The 26,508-nt window shown below is 32.5% G+C and overlaps 1 protein-coding gene across 1 annotated transcript in view; it reads left to right on the forward strand.

Moving 5' to 3' along the window:
* Nucleotides 1-26,508, forward strand: part of LOC118197676 (protein Skeletor, isoforms B/C-like) — a 138,490-nt gene that overhangs the window by 92,321 nt on the left and 19,661 nt on the right. Inside the window, exons 10-14 of the mRNA XM_035369209.2 lie at nucleotides 1,852-1,978; nucleotides 4,126-4,242; nucleotides 12,682-13,035; nucleotides 16,817-17,010; nucleotides 24,377-24,437. Coding sequence (XP_035225100.1) covers nucleotides 1,852-1,978; nucleotides 4,126-4,242; nucleotides 12,682-13,035; nucleotides 16,817-17,010; nucleotides 24,377-24,437 — 853 coding nt within the window. The remainder of the gene's footprint in view (nucleotides 1-1,851; nucleotides 1,979-4,125; nucleotides 4,243-12,681; nucleotides 13,036-16,816; nucleotides 17,011-24,376; nucleotides 24,438-26,508) is intronic.

A 26,508-nucleotide genomic window follows, 5' to 3' on the forward strand; every position in this document is an offset into this window, starting at 1 on the left:
CCTTTCAGCATGCCTTCGTGGTGTAACGGTTAGCACACTCGGCTTGCATTCGAGAGGTCCAGGCTAGAGACCCGGCGAAGGCATTGCTCATTTTTAAAGTCTCTAGCTTAAAAAAATCTAATGACTGTACAATGTATTGGAGTTTAACAGTTACAGTTTATATTGTTTCGTTAAACAGAATTCGTTTTTGTTTTGAAAACATTAGTATGACTGATTTGCTTTGAATACTAATAATCAGGGCTGGGGAGTCGATAGGGAAAGTGACCGACTCCGACTCCGATTCCTGGAATTTTAATGACTTCGACTCTGACTCCCTCATATATATATATATATATATATATATATATATATGTAAACATATACGCTTGGGTTACAGCTTATTTTTTAATATAAAAGAAGTAATAGATGCTACAGAAAAAAATGATGGCATAGTAAATTATTTATATTAATTAGCATCTATTATGAAATAGAAAAACTGGCATTGGGTATTTCTAAGAAACAGTATAGCTTCAGCAAGATCTTCTTTGTTGGAGGCCCATATATCAGATTTGATAAACTTCAGTGCTGAGAAGAGTCTTTCCACACTAACTTGAGTAGAAGAAAGAGTTGTTACTGTTACGGCTACTTCCTTTAACTTTTCAGGATAGATTTTTGTAAAAGAGGGGTCTTGCAAGAGCAATCATATTTACTATTTCTTCGAAGGTCGTGTATAAGTCTTGTTTGTATTTTTTCATTTTTATATCTAAGGGCTCTTAGTTCTTTATTTTCATTCGCTTTGCTTTAGCCTTTTCAATATTATCCAAACATTTCTCAAAATATAATTCATCAGTGGAAGAAGATGATAGAAACTCAGTTGCAATATCTGCAGTTTGACTGTCCTGATTTGAATACTCCAGTTGTTCTGAGAATAATTTCATTCTTAATAAAAGTTCATAGATGGCTTTCTTTGCCTTTTTAATTTGTTTGTCATCCAAAAAAATCTGGCGTTTTGGATCTACGTATATTGAACCCAGCGCGATCTTATTGTCTAGCAAACTAGTTTCTCTTTTCTTCATTGAAGAAATGATTCCTTCTGCAATAAACCTTCCATTTCAGAAACAACAAACATCGCATTCTTCCAGTCTTGCCTCTTGTTAATTCTTCAGATTGTAGCTTTTTGGTAGCTATATACGGTATAGAAAGAAGAGTTTCTAATTTTGCAAGATCGTTTCGCAGTCTTTCTGTTAGTGAAACATTAAGATTATTTACTACTTCTAAAAAAGTTCTTAATTCTAAAAACTCTTTATCATCAAATATGTACTTTCTTATCGCATTGCTTGATCAATAATTGCTCCTTTTCCTGCGCCTTTCCTAAGAATGGCATTAATTTTAGGAGTTCTTGCTGCTATTTCTGCTTACCTAAATTTATCAGTGAGATTTGTAACTAAATGAATCAGTTTAACTGCTAATGGCAAACATCACATCCATTCTTATATTTATTTATTAATATGTCAATAAAACAGAAAATAACCATTTATTTATGTATACAATCCGTAAATAAAAATAATAACTCAGCTTTTATTATTTTTTTCAACCTTTTACCCCAAAATCTGCCCGAGTCCGATTCCAACTCCAGAGCCCTGCTAATAATATTTTAAAGAAAAAAAAAAAAAAAAAAAAAAAAAAAAAAAAAAAGAGAGAGAGAGAGAGAGAGAGAAAAGAAACAGTTTCTATTTATTAAAAATAAAGATTAAGGTTGGAAATATAGTGGCATTTTGTATAATGTACTAAAGCAATTGTTTAAATGTCATGTAAATTAATTTGAATGGACGTTTAACCTTTGTATGTATTTTCTATTTTAAAATATTTCAGTGTGTAGGTCGCAGAGGCAGTTGTCCTGATGTTAAATTTCCAGATGGACAGGACAGTGTACAACTCCTCAACGCAGCAGCCGTCAATGGGTATACGATGATAACGCTTAAAAGACCTCAAGTTGGAAGTAAGTTTTGTTAAATTTATCTCTGGAGTATTTATTATTATTCGTTAAAGCTTTGAAGTATTATTTATTTCTCACTCTTTTTAATATAGAAACGAGTAAAAATGATACCTTCTTTATCTGGAAGTACTTTTTTTTCCCGGTCATAAGCTTAGAGAAAGCGTTTCGAAAATGGATATAAAAATATAAACGAATATCTAGCATCAAATCGAATCTCCAAGAAAGAACGAAAACACGAGATGAGAGCCTAACTTGCATGCAATTTACTTGCAAATACTAACGCTAAAACATAAAAAAAAATATTTATCGTCTCGAATTTATCTCCATAGCAACCAGTTTAGTTTACCAATAACCTATTCTTGCTCTTACGAAGACTTCTTAAGTTACTCTAGAAGGAAACAACGTCGCAGAAAATGATCATCAAAAATTTAATTCGCTGAAATAAAATTCCATCGGATAGAATCATAATTTTGATGTTCAATAAACCCGTTAGCATAGGAATATTTTCATTTTAAACATTTTTATTTGTGCAATTTTCTTTTAACCAAAATTTTTAATTTTTACTTTTAAGTTTTCTCTTGGAATATGAGTATTGAGTATGTTTGAAAGAAATAACCCTACCCTATCATGCGTTTTTATGATAGTTTTAAACAGGAAAAATGTTTGAATAAACTATGCGCAGAGCTATCAAGCTTTACTTGTATTCATATCTTTCGGCTCCTTTTTTGTTCTGCATTGTAGACTGTACACAAACTTGTTACCACATTTAATTTTTGCCAATATTTCAGAACTGGTTTATCGTTTTTGTTAAATTATCAATGGTTTTGCATTTTCTTTCGTAAAGGGGTTTTTAATTAACATAAATACGGAAAAATTGCAATTATATCCCATGTTTTAAATTTCTCAGTTTTTAGCACGCTTCAAAATTTGTAACTGAATACATGTCGAATTACTTTGGAGTTAATTTCAATGATTTTAATACAATATAGAATAGATATCATTTCGAGTAGTTACTTTAATCTATGTTTCAAAATAAAACACAATAAAAGCTCGGTTACCAAGTTAAATCTTCGATATATTTTAATTAATTTAGGTAGGTTTTATTTGCTTGTAGCTAACTGAAAATTTAAAGAACTGCTTTAATTGTGGTCTATAGGTTTCATTTTTGTTTTCAGGCATACACCTTAATCAAATACCCTCGATATCCAATAAATGTTTTCTGCTGTGTGAAGTAGTAACATAAAAAGAAGCTATACTTACGTGTTAACGCAGTCATCTTAGTAGAAGTATCAGATAGCCATCGAGTGCTTTGCCGCAATCAAATAGACCAAACCAAACCTTAATAGAAATCGCTAAATTTTCAGAATGTACCAACTCTAGCAACCATGCACGTTAACATTCTTCAAGCAAACATGCTGATATCCGTCCTTCAATTAAGCAGCGTCGCCATTTTCGTATGCGTTCTTTTTATTGTATTCCAAGTTACCTGGGTTTTTTAGACAAACCGTGATATTTTTTTTTATCTTCAACTCACATTTTAAATTATCACTTGAGGGATTTGCCATCAATAGACAAAACGGCTGTAAAATTTCTGCAGGAATATAATATTTTGTCTCAAAATCATTAAAGAAAACTATGATGAGATGAGCTTGACAGCCGGTGCGCAGTGCGAAGTTTGTTGCACTCTCTGCTGTTTTTAAGAGGAAACAAATCGTTGTGTACATAGAGATAAGTACAGCGCTAAAATGTAGAGAAGGCTTTTCAATAAAAATGTGTTTTATTTTTCAGTATATCATATAATCCTTTCTTAAAAATTAATATTTGTATTTTACAATGTTTTTCTTTTAATCTGTTGATAATGTTTGACGACTTTCGATAAATGTCGGTAGTTTGGGAATATTTTTTAAAAAAAAGTAGCGAATTTGATAAGATAAATAATTGCCAATTTGACAAGATAAATAATTTTTTCATCCGTAAAAATCCGCCATATTGAGACCAAGGAGGTTGCGTTAATACGAAAGAAGCATTGCTGTTTTGAAGCTAATACATAAATTGTATTGTAATTTTCAGTAGTATTATTAACCATACAATTTTGATACATTACCATGTGTTTTTAGTAAATTTGTAACATATATTGTATTTTTTTACAGTTGACGAGAAATACGATCAGCATGTGTATTCAGACGGACCCCAAGCAATAGTTTGGGCGATTGGACCCCTGAATGAAAAAGATGAAGTTTCCTATCATGGAGCCCTGCGATCAGAAGGTAAATAGTTTTAAAAATAAGCATTGATAATTTTTCATTTTAGTTTATCACGCAAATATTTTATAAATTGTTAAGCAAAACATTTTGCTCTCAAAATATTAAATACTTGAATTAAGTACTTAAAAATTAAATACTTGAATAGCCACATAGAAAATGTATAATAAAGTAAAAATATGTCTTACATGTGAAATGTGTCTCACATGCTTTAACCTGATTTATTTTAACAAACTCCTTCGAAACTGGGCTCTCAAATAGCCATTTTTTATATTGTTCTTCTAACTAGAAAAATGGCAAACTAGCTAAATATAGGATTGCAGAAGGGAAGGAAATTCAAATGCAGAAGAATTAATGTTAACTCGAAAGAAAGTTAGGATGGGTGCGTAAAAATTTAACGTCTTTATCGTAGACGAAAATAACCTTTCAAAATTTTAAATTAGTTAGTTAAATCTTATTGCCTATGGTTGTGGAGTCCATATTTCATAGAAGAATTCTTGTGAAAGCCTTGACGAGGTTGGAATTCTATTTTCACACCAATTTTAAGGGAGAGCATTCCTTGGAGTGGTCCGTGGAGCCTCTCTCACCATACCTCTAAACCACGCTAGAGTACTTTGGGTTCGTCGTATATTTAGTGTGCCTCCATGCTGCAAATATAATATACATTTACAAACATCCATGCCTTCTCCGGGATTCTACCTGGACTCTTTGCTACGGCAGTCAGAGTCACTAACCACTATCCAGGCTGACTGGCCTCATACTTCAATTGAAAGAATTAAAGAATTTTTGTGATGGAAAGAAATTTTATCTGCCATTTTTTGTGAAAGCATAAGAAGGTGTATACGAACAGAGGCAAAATAAGGGATTCGATACTAAAACTGCCCAATGGTTTCACTATTTTGCATTATTAATTTACTGAATCTAATTTAGAAGATAATTTAGAGATAATAGCGATGGAATTAACAATATAATATACTTGAAATACTAAGCATTTAATTTATAATATATGTAGGAAGTTGATAAATGAGTACACAGAAACTAAAAGATTTACATTAAAATTTTAGAAAACTACTGATTGCAATTTTAGAAAATTACTGATTGCTGTTTTAAAACATTACTGACAGAAATTAAACTCATAGGAAGTAACTGACTGCAATTATGCTACTTATTTAAAACAAATGTTACTTGCATGGAAAGGAGTTTGATATAATTTCACCAAGTCTGCTTAACCCAATTCAGAAATCAAGCAACAAAAATCAGCGTTATATTTTCAAATTTTCACAGGACTAGTTTCGATGGTTTTACCGAACCATCACCCTCAACTGCCAAAGCGCAAATGAAGTAGATAAGATGTAGTGATTAGATAAGGTAAGATAAGAAAGGCTGGACAGTAGTTAAGCTACTGCACCATCTATTGATTAAACGAGAACTGAAACATAATTTTCTTAAAGGATGAATGAAAAGGTGGCGCAAGAAGCTTAACAACTGTCCAGCCATTCTTATTTTATTTAATCACTATATCTTATCTACGTCATTTGCGCTTTTGCAGCTGAGGAGGATGGTTCGGTTAAACCATCGAAACTATTCCTGTGAAAATTTGAAAATATAACCCTGATTTTTGTTGTTTGACTTCGAATTAGTGTTTGTTCGGCGTGTTATTGCATCTGTTTAACCTGTTTTTAGAAAAGCAGTACTTTTAAGTATGCTCTGTAATATGGAGTAAACAGACAATGGTAGGGTTTCATACAGAATTATCTGTTTTTCCTTTGGAATGTTTAGATTACGTATTTCTCCAACATACTGCAAGCAAATAGGATTTCGTTATAACTGTATGCCATCTTAAAGGTGTCAGCAATTAGATACAAAGCGGCAATTTTCTTCCAAGATTAAAACCTTCCCAGAAAGGCTTTATCCTGAAAGTACCGACATCTTTAAGAAGATCATTTGCAACTTGAAAAAAAAAAGTTGAAAAAAAAAAGCAAAATTTTTTTCAGTAGTTGGTTATCTTTATACTAGGGCACCGATACTCAAGCAGAATTTTTTTTAGCTTTATTAATCGCAGTAGGAAATTATTACTTTATTTGAATAGTGGCATCAATATACAAGTGATTTAACTTTAGTAGATAAAGCTACCATTTTGTTATGAAGGTGTCATAAAGAAGTTGATCAGTTACGAAGTTTGACGTTTAAGTTTAAACTCATCTTAATAAGTATGCGAGCAGTAATTGATATGTGTAAAGATGCCGGCACTTTTAGGACATAATTAGGAAGCGGTCTTAGCCAATCTACCTATTCTTCATAATCATCTACCTTAATTTCATTGCTTTTTAGCAACATGTAACACACTTACTAACTTTTTGTGTTATCTAAAACAACAAAATTAAGATCAGGTCCTTGAAATTAAAGCAAACTTAATTTTACGTGGCGTAAAATTATAAATAATAATAGTTACAGTGCAGTGATCCAGAATAACTGAATTTCCGGATAGTTGGAGTTATTAGTGTATCGCGGTTACTGCATCGTCGAGAGAGCGTGTTGAGCTCCGGGAATGACTGAACCGAAGAGTCGGGAGCCGTGCTCTGTGTGTCGTCGAGTGCATCGCGAGTTGTAGCGTGGAGAGTCTTGAGAGTACGTGAAGTTCCGAGAACGACCGAGCAGAGTCGGGAGCTGGTGCTTTGCAGTGAAGCTGTCTCCTCCGTTATAGCCTGATAACCTGAAGGCTGTGTCGCTGATTGTTCCAGCGAGTGTATAGGAGATCTTCGATGACTGTAAAACGTGACTTTGGAGCTGTCCTGATTAATACTGGCTAAATAAAGTATGTTTCGATAGTTTCTCAAGTGTCGTCGTTATTCACTCCAAATCCGCACGAACTCCGTAACGTACGAAACGTAAAGGAAGAATAAAACGTAACAACTGGTGTCAGAATAAAAAATGCAACAATATTTTATTTGACAGGTTAACTGCATTATTCTGGTAAGCAGACTTGATGTGAGAGGAAGAAATTCGACAAGAAGCAATAAACGAATTTTTGTGCATTAGAAACGTACGAAAATCATTGGAATATAGGGATTTTTTAGTATATTTAATACATAAAAATGGATATTTGCCCACCTACTAGAGATACCGTTGTTAATTATCTAATGTCGAAATGCGGTTGTATTTAAGGTTTCTAGTATAGATTTGCATTCACTACGTTTCCATCTATAATCCATCTATTATCTATAATAATTTGGAGATAGGATATCTTCTTTAAGAGCCAAGACATGCAGTTTTTTGGATTTCATCAGAGAACCATTTTCTCTTTGGAAGTCCTTCAAAAAAGCAAACTATTTCCTTGCACCTTTTTATAATCTGTTACCAATCTACTATCTAATGATTGTGAATGTAGCATTGAAAGTTTGTGCTAGCTGTCAAATTATTTCACAAGTAATTCGAAAGTAACAGCTATTACTTCTAAAAACAACTACTGAAATAGAGAGAATTGAAAGTTGCATACTCTGAAGGACACCAGCCTAAAGGAGAGGTATACCAAAAGGGCTATTAGTCTCAAAACGGCATTTTGTAGCGTTTCGCTATAAACAGCGAATAACTCTTTAAATTGTTGCCACCAAATGTGATAACCATGTATCATAGTTAAAGAAGCTAAATAAGGAAGAATCAGCATGAATGTAAATATGTTTCTCGCAATGTGAAAAAACGACGGTACATAGAGCAATCAAATTTTGAATAATATACACCCCTTCGAATATGGGCACCATGAAGCCCAACTTTTGAATTTCGAATTTGTTTTATTATTTCTTTCATATTTTGTAAAACTTTGACGAAATTTTGACTAACAAACTGAACGAGCAACCGCAACACCGTACTGGGAAAAAAAAAAAAAAAAAAAAAAAAAAAAAAAAAAAAAGAAAGAAAGAAAGAAAGAAAGAACATTTTTCATCTCCAACGCGCGAGACTGTCTATCGGAATTCTAAAAAGATATGCTATTTTTAAATATTTTCTGACATGGCAGTTGAATTGAATTTTATGTGGTTTAAGTGCGAAGAACTTTTCATTTAATAGGTAAAGATAACACACAAAACGTTAAAAGAATCTCCCCTTGGGCGTAATATGAAATATGAAAGATTTCGGAATTTTTAAAATGCATTTAAATTTTTTTCAATAGTTTTCCTTTCATAACTTTTCTGACGGTAAGAAATTTTCAGATCATTTTCTTGCTGCAAAGAAACTGAACTTCTATCTTTCCATTTTTAATTTTGTGTTGTATTTTAATTCGTATCACGAAGAAAAAAAAGAAACCCCTTTTGCCTTATGAATAATTCATATGCTTTTCGAGTGAAATGCGTAATGCATGCAGAATTCTTTTGACCGAAATTCTAACATTCAAATCAAAAAGATTCATTTTCATGGGAGCAATTAAGTACACGTTAAACTGCATCAGTATTTTTCTCCCTTTTAAATTGAAGCTAAAACTCATATTCCAATTTAAAACACTCTAAAAGTCTGTTATATCCTATGCTATCTAAAAATATTTCAAAAATAAGAAGCTGAGGGGGGGAAACCTTTGTTTTCATTTTGAAAATTTTGCTGCTGGTAAATAATAAAAGTATTCATTAAATTATCAGAATCTTTTTTTATCATTCGACCCAGACACTTGAAGATCATAAGAGTATTTCTAACGGTAGCATCTAAAAACACAGTAAACAGTTAGTAACATTGTTGGAAATCTATTGGTAGAGAGTAAAGCATCATACAAACATTTTATTGCATGTTATATTCATATAAACTTCAGGTATGCATCATCAGAAATAATTAATCTGTACATCGTGCATATCGCTACCGATAAATAAAAGTTCGTGAAAGGAATACTTCTCGTAACTTCAGAAAGTCACATCGTCAAGAGCGAATCATCCGAATCTCCTATTAAGGTAGAGTAATTCTATGTCGGAGAACTCAGTTGATAAGATCTGTCTGTTTGTGGGAAGCAACATATCTTGAATTAAAATTCCATAACAATCTATGATCTTTAGAGCAGCATCGAATTAAAACAAAACTCAGGGATGTGTTGGTTACTCTTTTGTTACTGATACTTAGCTCGTACTCATCCTGTCAAAATCTTGAGATTTGTCTCATCTACTAGTTAGGAGAAAAGCAGAAAGTGTGCTGCTGATGGGCTGAAAGAATCTTCAATGCGCGAAGCAAAATATCTTGGGTTCAAATTCAATTTCTTTGAAAATTATTGATGGACAATTATGTAAAAGAGCTAAAATTTATCATTCGGTAACTTAACTTAGCACCACCTAAATAATGCAGCTTTGAGAAACCTGCCTTAACCGTCCAAACACAGAAACATGAGCGTTAACATTGACGCTTAAGCGTTAACCCTTTACCTGAATATTCGAGGGGATACGCTGAATAGATCCTGAGGAACGTTCTTATCGCGTTGGTAGAAACTGAGTGAACTGGATAATTGCGCCAACTGCGATATCTGAGCTATCGAAGTCAGTTCCATGTGTCAACTAGCTTTGCAGTTCAGATTTTTCAACCTGCTGCCCTATGGGAAGAAACTGGTTTTGGAGATCGGTCGGCTACGTCAGTTGTGTCCGTAAGCTCAGATAAACCGCAGTGGCAGCGGCCCTTAAGGGGCTTGAGCCCAGAAGGGCTATTAGTCTCGAAATAGCATTTTGCATCGGTTCACTATGAACGTCCATTTCACTTTTCAAACTGTTGCAATGAACTATTTTTTCCCTCTATTATGTTTAAACAAATTAAATAATGAAGAATCTACATGAATGTATGCATATTTTTGTCATTGTGAGGAAACAAAGGTACCTAGAGCCATCAAATTTTGAATTACGTTGTCCACCACCCGATTATGGGCTCTTGAAATCTAGAATTTGGGGTTTGTTTTATTGTCCGTTTCATTTTTTGTAAAACGTTAGCGAATTTTTGATTAACAAACTCGACGATTTCGAAACAAGCAATGGAAACACTGTACGAAAAAAAAATATTATTTCTAGCGCACGAGACTTTGCCGGAAACTCTAAAGGTATGGTGTTTTAAAATATTGTTATCCCAAAGGGACATTAGCTGGAATGCTCTCGAAACGTGTATGTATGTGTAAACGAAAAAACGCCCCTTTGGCGTAATGTAAAATCCGAAAACTTTCAAGTATTTAAAAAAAATATTTAGGAATTTTAGTGGGAGAAGCTCACAATTATTTTTGAGCAACAAACAAAATAACTGTAAAAGCATAGCTTTAGAATTTCTGATACACAGTCTCACGCGCTGGAGATAAAAATGACTTTTCTGTACAACGTTGCCATTGCTCGCTTTGAAATCCTTGAGTTTGTTAATCAAAAATTCGTTAACGTTTTACCAAATATGAAATCGATAATAAAACAAATTCCAAATTTCAAATTTGGGCTTCCATATGCTCATATTCTCAGTAGAATTACGCCATTCAAAATTCGATGGTTCTAGGTACCGTCGTTTTATCACAATGCGAGAAACATACATACATTTATGCAGGTTCCCATTTATTTAATTTCTTCAAATAAAATACAGGGCGGTAATATTTGGTTGCAACAGTTTGAAAAGTGAAACGGACATTCAGAGTAATTCGACGCAAAATCGCAAAACGAAAACATAGTGCCTCAGGTGGGCTAATAAAACACAGGTAAAGCCCCCGAGTATTACTCTTCGTTAAAGTGTTATAATAATTGCTGAAGCCTCACGAAACAGAGAAAGAAAAATTTTGGGTATAAGAATTTCGTAAATTGTCGAGAAAGGCTCAACCGTAGTTTCGCAATGTTTAATCAAAGGCTCGAATCGAAGCTCTACAAATTCAAAAGCTTCCGTGTACTGTAGCTAAAAGGATCTCGTTCCGACAATAAATTCTATATCTTTAGTGTATACAGCACTTTATCATTTGTTGGTCCTTTGTTTCATTAACAGATGATTATATGCAATTTACTTTTGTATATCTACATATTACATTCCAAGTACTAGATAAATTATGGAAATAACTTTAGTTATTCTAATTGTATTCATATTTAAATCTTAGGAAGAATGACACAGCTTTATTTATCTTTCTTAGTCCTTTCAAGAAAATACAGTCATGATTAGCAAATATTTGATTTAGCAGTTATGTGAAATTTAATTTATAATTATAAAAATATGTCTGTTTCCGTTGGTATTTAAATAACGTTCATTTTGAGTTATCGTTAAAATGCCAGGAATATGTTTATACGTGTGTTTTATACAACGTCTGAAAATAAAAGTCTTTGAGAAAATAAAATCTAAAACTTTTAGGGAATTCTTAGGCTGTTAGAGAATTCTTAAATGTAGTTTAAAATAGCCAGTATTGCAAAAATGAAATTAGCAATTTTTAATCAAACTATTTATTAAAAATAGTGTAGTGTTACTCCCTTTTATCTATTAACTCAGTCTGTCGTGACGCATGCCGTAAACGCATTTACGGCACTATCTACCATTTCTTGCAAAAGGCATGAACACTTCTGAAGAATTCAGGAAACGCGAAGTGCTTTTAACTCTAGACCTCATTTTGAGTCGACATTACAAATAGAATGTGTAAAGTTGCAATCAGATACGCAATGCTAAGAAATCCATTTAAATTTTCCTTTAAATGTTTTGGATACGGAACGAAAACTTTCTCGAAGAACGTAACGGTATTTATTCCCTATTAGTTTTGTCGTTAAAAGTACGCATATTTTCTAATAATGTTTTACTAGTAAAATGCATACGAAAGTAAAATTTAAAAAAATGCGTTTTTCATCGTTACATTGTCTATTAAACAAGATGCAGATATAGAGTATTTAAAAAAATGACACATGGTCGCATTAAAATTGCTATATTTATACTGTTTTCTTACCAAGTCTTCCGATTAAAATATGAATGCAATTATGTTACGTTCCTTAATATGGGATACATTTCGGTTACTAATAAATGCTAGAAATGAAATGAAGCACCGAACAAATTTATTTTGTTCGGGGGTGCGGCCTTTGGCTGACTTTTACTAAAGATGCGAAAGATTTGACACTCTTTAGGCAATTTATCAAATAGCTGGAAAATTCTTTTACAGATAAACGTGATTATCAATTTAAACCATAAAAGTTCTTCGCATAAATTAGTTTTCGTTTTAGGCTTACAATATTCATCAAAATCATGGTTTCTAAATGGGTCTCAGTCACATTAGTGCATTTTTAACTACAGTCTAAAACTCTGAGATTTTCTTACCTTGGGTTTTCTAATTTGGGTTTTATTTTAATTCATTATACGGTTAAGATACTATTTACGAAGAGCGTTGAAGAAAGCAGACCGTGGTTAATAGCGTGCAATTTAATTTTATTGTGATGGGGCTAATTCTTATAAAAATGGTAACATATTTTGTAAAAGAATTTAATTTCTTTCGTTTTTTGCCAGGCGATGTATACATCGACTTCGCCAGGCCTCCACAGTGGAATTGTCCTCAACCGGCAGACCCTGATCATGTGTCTGAAAGTACAACTACCACCACCACCACAACAACTAGGAAGCCAACGAAACGGCCTTCTACTTCTGAAAGAAGTCGCAAGCCGAAGCCCACTTCTGCTACATTTCGTCGAAAACCTCAACCTATTGGACCCCGATATGCTAGCAGAGCTTCTGATGTTGGGCTCAGTGCATCTACAGTCAACACTGCCTGGAATGTCCCTCCAATAATGTGCCCATCTGACCGAACTTTCCGTGCTCAGATTGGACCTACTGGTGGAAAGAAGGGATACCAGTCAATTACTGGTGAGCAGAACTGAGTTTTCCTCCTTTGTTAAAATGATTATTGCGATATAATTAAACATTACCGAACTTTTTCTTAGTAACAGAAATAAGTTTTTAGTTTCGAACTGTTTCTTAGTAACAGAACTGAGAAACTGATTAACATATAACACATTGGTATTGGATACCCATGCATATGTTGAATGGCATTCTGTAAATTTGTCATTTTTATTTTGTCAGTTATCAATTGCATATGCCTCAAAGTAACATTTAAATTTTGTGAAATGTTTCGTATGAGTGGTTTGCATTGGTTATTTTGATCTGCTATGAAGTTATGAATACGTTCCGATTCAGTAAAAGGCTTTTGCAAGACAATTTGTACTTAAGCTCTTAGTGCAGTTGAATTTTTCTATTTCATTTGCATTAATTCTCAACTATTGCATTAATTACTTAATGCAGTGGAGTTTTTAAAGTTAGAATAACCTTTAACTGAGCCTTTTTTTTTTTTTTTTTTTGCCTTGCATTGAATTATTTCGAAAGCATTGTAGTTTTTCCCTTGGTTACTCAACTCTGTGTTAGATCTCAGTTATATGGATTTCTTCAAACTTCTACCAGAAAACTTAAGAAAAGAAAACTACTGTAGATGAAATGTACCATTCACACACAGTAGGTTTATAAAAGTTTGCCTTCCACCGAACACTTTGATGAAACAGTATATCTTCCGCAAATAGTAAACCCACAAAAGTTTATATTATCGAAAGACGTTGCTAAATTATACCATTACCACACAAAGGATTCATAAAAGTTTTTGCCACGCAAATGTATTGTTTTTTATTCTGGTTATGTATTTTATAGATTCTTCATTTAACTGCGTCGAATATGCGTAGTATATTTAATTTCTAAAATAAAAAAGAAGTAATTTTTGTAAATTTCTATTGGAATATTTTTCTTGTAATTTCTCTTTCAACTGGATACATTATATAAATAATACGAGTAAGAAGTAAAATGATAGTCAGATGTATTTTTTTTTTGTCAATTTTCTTCCTTTTTTTGGAATGAACATGTGGGTTCAAACCTTCTATCTAACAGCTAAGTGTGTAGATTGGCTTACCTGTTCACGAGTACAGAAACAGTTACGTAAAACTCAAGAAGGGTTAATTACACTTTATGTTTCAAAATAAGAACTTAACAGTCGGCTCCTTTCTCGGAGCAAAGCCTCCAGTTGGGCTTGAACTCAAAGTAATAAGAAATAAAACTTGACTAACGCTTAACTAAAAGATGTAGCCGAAGCTATCAAGATTTCTAAGCAGTTGGTCCCTAAATATCAACTAAGCTGGCAAAGCTATCAAGGGCTTGAACTACGGCCGAGAGTAGTAATAGCTTAGAGAGAGTATGGCCAAAAATAGTCTCTGGCTTTCTAAAGAAGTCAGTGGAACTTCGACTAAAATACCGCTCTTACTCATTTGCATTAACCGCGATTCTAAAAACACATTCTGGTAGGAAATTATAAGCTAAAATTAGAAGGGATACGGAAGTAGCTTTAACTAAAGATAACTATAACTAACTTTAACTAAAGATAACTATAACTAACTTTAACTAAAGATAACTATAACTAACTTTAACTAAAGATAACTATTAAAAACTTAGGATAAACCTTACAAACAAAAGAACAGGCTCACGGAAGAGTAAGTAATATTTTTCTTTGCTGCGAATAACATTTGCAGCAATTTAAAATTGCAGTGCATGTTGAGACTAAAATATGTAATGTTTTTATTTTAGCCTAATGATTTGATATTTGTAAAGAATTGGAAATTTGCTGACAATTACGTATGGGAAAACTTTTAAGTGCGATCAGATTTTTATATAAGATTAAAAAAATAGTTTTTGCTCTGATAATAGTTAATAAGCTATCTCTAAATACAGAAGTATTACTGCTGAGAAAAAGAAAGGCATATAGGCTACTGATATTTTAAATGAATATTGTAGATAGCTGGGAGAGCAGTCATTAAGAATATTCATCTTCCTAAGCTTAAATCTATGATGAGATGTTTTACACGAAAATATAATATGGCCGAACTTTGCAACTATATTACGTGTTAATCTCACTTGATTGTCTATTTTGGATGCATATTCTTAATTAAAAGAGAAAGAGAGACAGTAAACATTTTAAGTTTACCAAAAGTTTGAAGTTTCTAATGTAATTCTTCAGATTTTAGCTTATCACATAAAGATGACTTATCCGGTACCCTTGCAATTTGAAATATTTTTACTGGGAGAAAATTCATCAAGCATCACAAAACAAATTCCTTTTGCCCCCCCCACCGCACAGTGATATTTATTTATTCGTATGGGCTTATAACAAGTAAACTAAATAAGAATTAAGATAAAGGTATCTAATGCTTCACAATTCTTATTTAGTTTACGTAGCAGCCGTATTTAAAAAAACATATAATCGGAATTCGGCAGACTAAAATTAGTTAAATGCAGCTCAATAATAAATGCTGCGATTTCTTTACTTCTACTTTAAATTTTAGGTTCTATGTTAATTGAATTTTGATGTCTGAATTGCTTTAATGAACTGTGCTGTCCAAATTTCTTTTTTAATAAAAAAATAAAGTGAATAACTATTTTTATTGCATTTGTTTTCGAGGTAGCGCTTCTAAAGAGATTGCAGTAAATAAAATACTGATTCGTATATTCAGCAACCGATATTGTGAATTAATTCCTTTGACTTTCAATTACAAATTGATATAATAATCAGATTTTAAAATTTCAGATTAAATTTCCTTTTTATAAAAACATTTTTCAAAGCTGAAGATCACAATTAATTTACCTCTTCAACAAATTGCGATAACTAATAGAGTCAGAAAATACTGATATTGACTATGCATTAGGAAAATTTAGAGTATTTGTTCAGCTAACGAAATTTCTGACTGCGTTTATCGAGTTCATTAATTGTAATTTGTTTCCTCTCTTTTTTTCGGATTTATATTTTACTTCTTTAGCATGCATTCTACTATTCAAGTGTATAAACAGTACTCATATAGCATAGTCATGTATCTATTATATCAACGGAGGTATGTACTCAAATAACGCATATTTCCAAAAAAAAAATTATTGTAAACAGGTTTAGTGTATTCAAGTCTCTTACTGTAATTAAGCTCTCAAGTACATAACTAATGTATCCATGTAACTTAATTATATATGCAATGTATTTAATTTGATGGATCATATTTAATGTAGTATTGCACGTATTTTATGTAGTTAAGAATTATTTATGTTATTATTTTTAGTATTTGATGTATTTAAGAATTATGGCAACGTGCGCCCCAGTGCATCACCAATGCATTCTAACAGCTATTGTTTACATATTCACGCAGCTAACGCATTCATGTAACATCGTCCAGGTCCCTGTTTGTTCGTGCGACTTCACACAGAAGCAAATGAATCCCGAGACAGACCTCCTGGGACTCGGGAGCTGCCGATTTAAGATAGTCGAGGACGTGGAACAGATACCTGCTTACCTTTGTTAAACACCAGGTGTTCCCATCCTCTGTTACCTGTCACCTGTAGCATGCGTTAATTTAGAATGTATTTGAATATGTTAACCAAAAACAATAAAATGTCTGTAGTTTTATTAGGCCTCAAATTTCTTATGTTTTAAATAATGTTAATGCCATAAATAGTTATTTAGTCTCTATCTTACATTAATGCCGGTAAAGGAAACAGAGAAAGATTTTATATTTAATCAGTCATTCTAAACTGGAAAAAGGCAATTTGTAATTTCTTTTATATTTTATTTCAGGAGATGTTGGCTGGGGTATTGCTTGGTACATCAATGGTGTCCTCATACCAGAAATTACTGTGGAAAGAGGCAAAACGTACACTTTTATCGTAGAAGGAGGACATGATGTGGAAAACCCCGCTAGGACGCATCCCTTGTATATCACAGATGACCCAGAAGGAGGATTCGAGTACAAATCAGCTGCAGAAAAAAAGGTAACTTATTATTTGCATCAACAGCTAAACATTAAAAAGTGATACTAATTTGCTTTAGGTTGTATAGGAAAATATTTCTGTTTTCTATAATATTAATGACTGATGATTTGCAGATTACCAAGGCTGTTATCTTCGACCATGGTACTATTTGAATAGGATTCACCATAGACACGAGAACAACGACAACAATATCAGTAACTGAAACATTATTGCAAAAAGCAATGCTAAGCATATTTGATTTCTATTCGTTTTATTTATTGATACATGTTTTGAAGAAGGTAATATTTAAGATATTGAAACATTTGCTGAATTAAGATGCAACTATCTGTTATGGCGACAACAGGGACTACCAGAATGCCCTGATAAAATCTGGTATGTTGTACCTGACATTTGATCTTCACCAGAGTTTTGGTCAAGCAACACGTGTTGCTTGACCAAAATTTTTGAGTTCGTTTCTTTGGAGTAAAACGGTGTCCAAGTCTCCTTATTTTTGTTTCATTTACTTCTTTGAAACTTAAACGAGTAGAATAAAACATTTTCAGGGATTTTTGCTACCAGTATCTTTTTTTCACTGCTTCGTTACTCATACAATTTGGCTTAACTTAATTTCACTTCTCGCAAATCAAATTATGTCGAAGAAAATGAAAAGAACATTACATTTTTGTAGAGCTATATTCTTCTACTAGAGCCGTCTTTTTTAGTTGCGTGTTTAAAGAAACAAAAATAAACTCGGTAAATATTTTTTAAAATTTCCTTTTCAAAATCTCGTTTAAAGGTAGCGTACTGTCTTATTAGGTAGAGAAAAGAATTTGTGGTATTCGTTTCTTAAATTCATTGTTTGTATGAAAGATTAAGCTAGTACTAACATGTAGTCTTTTTTTATGCCACAGTCAGTTAATTTTTAAAGTATCATAGCAGGAATATATTATGGTTGCTCATTAGAAAATTTTTAAACCCCAGTCGAATTAAGGCTCTAAGAATGTGATAAGTTTTAATGTAAACTCAGACTTCTATATTTTCCTCTCCTTGAAATTATAAATAGAGAACGGTGTAAAAATCCCTCAGGTATATACATCTCTACACTACTTCCCAAAATTAAGCAAGGAGCGATGAATTCTACTCAATGCGAGTTCGTTTTTGTTAGCTCCAAACTTCCCACGACGGTAGTCAGCACAGCTATTTATTCAGTAATATAACAACAAGCATAGATATTTAAGTCCGTTTTTAACTAAGTGAATGCTACCTTAGTATGTTCTTGAAAGAATTTGGTTGCTATACATGCAGTTGAAACAAACCTTGTATGAAATATGATTTCTTCTGACTCTTGTATAAGTTTCTCATTGGCATTACTGAACCAAATTATCCAGGGCATGATTTCAGTTAAGTTATTCCCTGAACTATCTCCAATTGTATTCAAAAGCAGTTTCAAAACCTCTTTCTAGGGTTGCATTGAAGAGAAGTAAAAGGAAGCTGACTGACCACAAATTGCCTATCCCAGATTTCTTATCTCAGTATACACAGCAAAATTCGCAGACTTTCTCTCAAACGTGAAATTTTATACTCCTTTCAGGTGAGGCATTATGTTTGCAGTGCCACTAAGTTGCATATTGCAGTTTTACTCAACAGCTGTTATTTGACAACTATATTCAAGTTTTATATGGATTGGCTTATTTGTGGACGAGTTATCGCTATTTTTGTGACGTTTCCTTAAATTTTGGAAACAATTGTACGAGACAGCGTTATGTGCATTTTGTTTTTAACATCTGTGTAAAAATAAACATTTTCGACATATTTTAATTTTTTATTTTCATAAGAGAAAGAAAGCGGCTGAGGCTCACAAAGAGATATGTGAAGTGTATGATATTGGTTGCTTAATAGAACGCGAGTGTCAGAATTGGTTTAAAAATTTCATTCTGGAGATTTTCCAATTGAAGGTAACCAACATTCTGACCGATGTTCTGCAGTCATAATTTAATCGTCATATAATTGTGCGAGAGATTTCAAAAAGGTTAAATGTCATACACGACAACTAAAAATCACATAAAATGAAGAAGCTCGATATTTGGGTTCCGCATGAATTGAAAGAAATTCACTTGACACAATGAATTAATATTTTCGATACACAAATCCTGATGTAATGCAATCGACCCTTTTCTGAAATGACTTACACTTCTAATGAAAAATGAATCGTCTATGAGCATCGAAAATTAACTTGATGCAAGCCTGATGAATCAGTGCAAATGATATCGAAAGCTAAATTGCATCAGAAAATGGTCATGCTGTCAATTTGATGGGATTACAAAGGTGTTGGGCGTTTTGAGCTGTCTTCAAACGATCCGCTGAGATATTTACTGCTAACAGCTTATAAAATTGAAGGAAGCAATCGAGAAAAGGCCGGAATTGGCCTAATCGCAAAAGAATCATGTTCTGCCCATGGAGGTATGAATACTATCTTCATGGTTCCACCATGAACACGCGCGGCCTCGCACATCTTCAGCTATACGTACCAAAATAATGAAGCTTGGTTGGTAAGTGATGAGCTATTGTACATTTAAAATAATGTGTGTATTTGACTTAATAATAAATACATTTTATATTTTATACACTTCAATTTTTATTCAAAACTGAACATCTGAATGAAATAATTTCAAATTGTTTGGAGAAAGTATTTTTGTAAATCATGTGAAGTCATTGGAATATTTGACTAGAAAGCAGGAAGTACAGTTTCTTTCTATATCATCAAAGATTTCATAAATAGCTTTGAGTTCTAGGAAAATTAAGCGGAACATAGTTTCTCTGAATAAAAATTTATCGAAATTCGAAGCCTTAGAATGTTACAAAATTAATCAGGACTTTGTGTGAAAGATTTAATTTCACACTTGTGAATTGGTGAAGTCATGAAGTATAATTAAAATGCCAGACAATCTATTTTTGGTATAAAATGAGTTGTATGGAATTTTGGCATTTAGAATAATTCTCTTTCATGTTATTTCAGGGAAAATATGAAATCCTTTCATCAAAAGTAAATATTGCATTAAATAACTTTTCTGTTATTCGATAACTCATTACTTCCTTTGTTAGTGATCGATTTTTAAGGTGAAAAATATTTACTTATAATCATTACATGTAAAAGAAATCCTTTGAAAGCATTATTATGTTGAAACTTCTGTTGTTGTTGTTACTTATGCTCATTTGTCTGACAGTAACATCAGAACAAGCCCACGAAATACCTTGGGGCAAGGAGCGAAAGATACACCTGTTGTTGGCAACACTCTTGAACGCTTTACAGGTGAAAGTGAGATTTAGCTCAGTTCCGTCACCGATTTTGATGGAAGAGCATCCCGGGGGAAGAGAACGGGTCCGAGTGGTTTCCCACCCGTCCGCTTTTCCACCAAGCCACAAGAGAGGACTTTCGATTCACCGCATATTTATAGTGTCGCTATACTGCACCGACACTATACATTTACAAACATCCATGCCTTCTCTGGGATTCGAACCCTGGCCCCTCGACACGGTTAACTACTGTACTGATTGGATGGCGTAATTTCTGTAGTGAATACTATTAATGATGAAAAATAAAACTTCGAGGTTTTTAAAAATGCTTCAGAAAATGTCTGTTTTGCAATTCAGAAAGAAAATTAATAAAACTCATTGTTCACAATGCAAAATTTAAAAACAAATGATATTTGTGTATGAATCCACAATATATGGAAATTATAAGCATTGCATTTCAGACGTTTGAAAAGATATATAGAAAATTAAAACTGCTATCTAGATTTCAAGCCTTTGTATATGAATTTTCGTATTTTCAGTGCAAAATTAAAGGAAGTCTAGTTTTCTCCAGTTTAATAACAGGGATTTTTAACTTGTGCCCATTCTAATGTTAATGTCTAAGTGCGGGTTTTTAATTTGCAAGGTATTCAAACATAATGTTGTTTTTTTTTGCATTCGTTAAATGAAATGCATACCTAGACTTGTTCGAATTTCCCCCGCTAGCTTCGAGGATATGGAAGAATTTAATTTTCAAAAGGATAAGATACCAACACATTATAAATCAACTGTGTATAAAACATTTGTGTATCCGAAAGACGGACTGACGAAAAAAGTTCGTTCTTTCTCTTTCAAGAATATCATATGATACCTCATTAAATTTCTTCTTTACGAGGTCTGTTGGAATAATAAATTGAAATAAAAAATTCACAATTTATAACTCTAAAGAAGAAACTCGTCTTAAGAGTTAAAGGAAAATTTAACTTAACGCAATTTCGATATGAGGCATAATCAGTTAAATGCACAGTAGTAGGTTACAATGATATTATTTCCGCTTAACGCAAGTGATTTAACAATAAATGCGAAATTTTGTTGAATTTTGTTTTTTCGATTCGACAGAGATAAAGATAAATTTATTTTAAATCTAAGAATACTGTTTAACTAAATGAATAAGAGATAACCGTTGCATTGAAAAATGCTGTGTGCATCCTCGATGTTTGGTAATATCTATATATTTGGGATTTTTCTATAAAATGTAAAAAATTCATTTTGAATGACAATTTACTTCCATCGAGTCATAAATTCTTGCTTAATGTTTCTAAACATCGCAGTGGTTTCAATAAAACATATGTAGTCTTTCCTTTTTTGCAATCAATTAAAACGGGGATCAGTGTGTCTAAGGAAGATCCCCGTTTTCCAAAGAAAATAATTATTCTTTATGGAACCTAATTTCAAAGCTGACACTAAAACACAGAACATAATTAAATATAATTAAATTATCTTCTTACTCTGTGGTTAGTTTCAAATGATAATATAATTCATTTCTTAGTATCTGTTCTTGTCTGAAATAGCTAACTTGTTTTCTCGTCTCGTTTCAAGCTTAAAACTGTTCAAAGTCTAAGATGTCAACTTGTAGAGACATTAGGTATTTTTTGGAAGTAGGCAAGATGAAAAATATGCTACACCTTTACCGGGAATCGAAACGCGCACCTCTGGAATACGCGCCCAGCGTGCAGTCCACCACCCCACGAAGGCATGCTAAGAAGGCGGGAGAAATACCTTATAAGCTGTAAAATAACTTGAGTAACTATCAATCACATTCAACGTACTGAAGGATATTTTGTTTATCACCAAGTTTCGAAACCCTTCGAAATCAAGAAGAAACTATCCTTAGCTATACTCAGTTATACTAAATTAACTAAAACATAAATTGAAATAGATTTACTTATTTGTTTATTGCTTTTAAGAAAATGCTCATTGTTACGCTATAGTGAACCTTTCCTGAGACGGTCATTCAAAGTTCTAGATAATTTTGGTTTTCAGTGTAGGTGGTCATATAGCAGAGAGATTTTCAATATTGATGCTTGCTTATGCTCCCAGAAATTCTGGTCACATTCAGAAGCAATCATCGTAGGAAGAGTATAGTCCGAAAAGAGTTTTCTGTATTTTGAAGTTAAATAAAAATTCAAATAAATGATTCTCACTAATTTTGAGAATTTTATATTTTTATAGAGGTCATATTTGTTTTTGACTTTATTGATCGTGAAAGAACTATAAATATTCCTGTTCGCTTAATGGGATTTCACTGATCGATTGATTAACTGTGTTAAGTGAAGATTTTTTTACTAGCAAATGGTGGTTGCATAGCAGTTTGGCTTGCGTACATTCTTCTTTTCTATTTAATATTTGTTTGCAATATTGTTGTTGTCGTGTCTATGATAAAACTTATTCAAATATTGCCATGGATGAAGATGACAGCCCTGGAAATCTGCAAAATGTTATCATCATAGAGGTTCGGTCTCTTAAACAAGACTCCGATTTTCAGCAATTCAGGAAGGATGGTTTGACAATCAAAAATGTGTACAGTTGTCAGTTCTGTGTCCTGGCAGTGATCACAGTTTCTGTAGGTTTTCCTCCACTCTTGGGTTATTTTCAATCCTCTGTCATGGTCATTTCTAAGTCTGACAATGGTTTTAGTTATAAGTCGATCTCCATTGATGTTATGGAGCTGGTGCTTTATTAATTCTTCAATCTGTATTTGGTCATAGCATTTGCTTCATAAAGGGTGACATTTGTGTTATTATTATTGTGGAGATTTCGAATTTCTTTTGCCAGTTTATCTGCGTTCTCGTTACCTGTGATGTTGCCGTACGCTGGCAGGCATTGAAGAATGCAAGCCTTATTTAACTTTTGAAGCTTGTTTAGGCGAAAGTTGATCCCGTTGGTGATCTGGAAGCTTCCACCCGGGATTGTCCGTAGTTATCATTAGTCACGGAAGGCAGGATTCCTTTTGCTTGCTCAAAAATGGGAAGGAATCTATAATGCCAAGTGCCTCGCAAGGGCCTCCGCCAGTAGCTCACAAATGAAATTAGGCTGCAGCGCCAGTTTTGTGTTGATAAGTAGTGTCACTTGGGGTAGTCAGATATATTTCAGAATCTCCATTACTGATCGTCTGATCTGATAAACCATCTGTAAAAGCTAGATGAACAATCCGTAAAGAACTTTGTACAAAGTCATCATTTGGATACTGTTAACCGTTCCTGATCCGTTTCACTTAAATGATACCAATCGTTTCTTTTTTATTGCAGGGCTCTAGTAGATTGAGCACTATTTTTAAGTTTATAGGAAGTCTCAAAGGAAATAATGGCTCTTGGAAGATGGAAAATTTGCTGTGATCGAGGTGAAAAACTGTTCTAATATCTTTGTCAAATTGCATAGGCGATGACCTTTTCAGTCTAGTGCTGCCATTATAATTTTTAAAATTGTTCCTTGCGATGTATTCTAGTACACGGCTTCTTGCCTTGTTTGTAAATTTTATTACATTATATTGTCTCCTTTTTTAGAAGGTTTTTGAGGCCACATTCCTGAATTATTTTTAAATTATTGGTGGAAGACACTGCATCGGTAATGATTTTTGCGGCATTTTCCTGGACATTTCCTAATTTTTCCAAGGTAGTTCTGGAAGCATGAACCCAAATGGGAGAAGCATACTCCAGGATTGGTCTAATTAGTGAGGTGTATGTTGTTCTAAGTGTCACGAGAGAAGCTCCTCCACTTTGTTCTGCAAATACTTTTGATATCGGGATTTGGATCTTTTAGTCTTTTCAAAGTTCTGCCAGCACAGATTTTTGGCATGCTCAGTTTATTTGTTTACAATTCATGAATGTCTATCATGAATAATTCCATTTTAAAATGTATTTCCAATAACATTATTAAAATAAAAGACATTTTAATATATTTTCCACTTACTAAAAGATATTAAATATATAGAGAGAATACATTCCGTTAGTTCTTATCAAAGCATTTTTATGTCGTTATAGAAAGAGTAAATATATTTATAAATTAGTAAACTCTTTTATTTATTTATTTTTAACAGAAAGTAAAAGTGTATGCTGGTGTTTCTAAAGATCGAAGAGGAAATTACTCTCCTACAGCAAGTAAGTTGTACAACCTTTTCTTTTAACAAAACTTTAAGTTAGAAAATCTTTTAAATGACATAAAGTAGAAATTTTCACAATTTCACAGGAACTATTTAAAATGCATTTGTATAAATACGTTTCCGAGAGCACGCGAGGGGATTCCTGTTCTTCTAATTCAAATTTATCACGTAACTAAAAATGCTTTCTTTTCTTGGTTTATGTTCCATATTTTTAAAAATACTGCAACAGAAAATTACTTCGACCGCCATTAATGTAAATTGAAAAACATGTTCTCTTTGTAAATGAGGTAGTATTCCCAATCGTAATAAAAAAACACTGACATTTATGGTAAACATATGTTTGAGTTTTATTTGCTTGGATGCATAATTTAAAACCTAAAAAGTAAGTGAGTGATGAAATAAATTTAATATTTTATTGCTTTTAAAGTTCCACATTTTTAAAGTAGTTATCCCATAATTTTTTTTTTTTGTTCTTTCGAGCCTGTTTCCCTAGAATTTTATTATTTCCAAACACAACACATTTTTATTTAGTTTTTTTAACTTAAATGGAAATTGTAATAACCCTGTATAATATTAGCACTGTTTTGGATAATATGAAATTATATTTACAGATTTATACTAACACATACTGTTGCTTTAACGTTTCTAAAATAAATATTATGGACCTATTTCCTATTTCATGCAATGAAGTTGTTTTTATAAACTCTTATTGTTCCATGATCGAAGTATTTGAAATTAGAAATCTGCATTGCAAGTTTTACGTTTAAAAATAATTGGTTTTTAACACCTGGGCAAGAAGTGGTATTTGCGAGGTTTTCTTAAATAGAAATTTTTGTCATTTCATCTACGAGAAACGCTTGTTTGGAGCCTCATAGGCAAGCGATCCAATGAGAAAAATCACAAACCACGTCTTAAAGAATTAACTATTTTCTTTTTGATGTGCAGACGCCCCCATGCGCTATTAAATTGTAATGAAAAATATTATATTAGATTCATTTTTTCAAATTTGGAGAAAAAGAATCTACTGCAATATTTAAGTATAACTATTATAACAGTAAATGTTTAATTTTATTATATAATTTCGAATATAAATTAAATGAAATTAGAAACTGATTTTAGAGAATGATTTAGTTATGATTGTATTAAAAAATCTGATTTGGGGCTATTGAATGTTTAAAAATAATCAACATTTTTAATATTTCAAAAGTAAAAGCAAAATGTTGTGGGAAATAGTTTGATTTTAGATTATCACAATACCTCCACACACTTTCAGTGAATCTAAGGAAGATTCCTGGGAATATATTGGGATGTTACATTAAGCATTAGAGGTGGGCAGATGTGTTTAAGAGGTTTAAGGGATATTCCGAGATGTCCTGAGGATACAGTAACTAGGATTTCAAATCCCGATAACATCCCATACGCTGTCGATAGGATCTAGATAGGATGTCTGGAGGATATACTGGGATATGACATTAAGCATATGAGAGGACGTATTTAATAGGAAACTAGAATATTCCGGGGTGTCCTTAGGATGTAGAAAGTAGAATTTAAAATCCTAAAAACATCCCATACGCTGTCGATGGGACCTGGATAAGATGAACTCAGGACATACTGGGATGTGACATAAAGCATTCGGGATAATTTGTTTAAGAAGATATTCCGGGATGTAATAAGGACGTACAAATTATCCTGTGAATATATATTCTCAGAATATCCCAAGGATGTTTTTGTGCTTTGGGTAAAGTTTGTTATTTCTTTTCTGAAGGTTTGTTTTAATAATATTATTTTATGTTGTTCTATTTCTGGGGTTTAATTCCTAATCATTTACCTATTATAATTGCTTAATTTAAAGAGTTTTGCAGGTGATAAAACGGAATATATAAATATGAGATGGCAATTTCTTTTATAAATTATATTAACTACTATTTTGTTTTTAAAAACTTATAACTGTAACTGCTTCTTGGTACTGTTATGTGAATATTCAAAATTTTCCAGTAGTATCAGTATTATCAGTAAATAACAGTTAAGCAATTGTTAAAAGCAATCACTAAATACTTAAGCAACTGCTA

This window comes from Stegodyphus dumicola, chromosome 5 (assembly GCF_044657685.1).
Source record: "Stegodyphus dumicola isolate Sdum_Otavi_A_Nest chromosome 5, ASM4465768v1".
NCBI lineage: Eukaryota > Metazoa > Arthropoda > Arachnida > Araneae > Eresidae > Stegodyphus > Stegodyphus dumicola.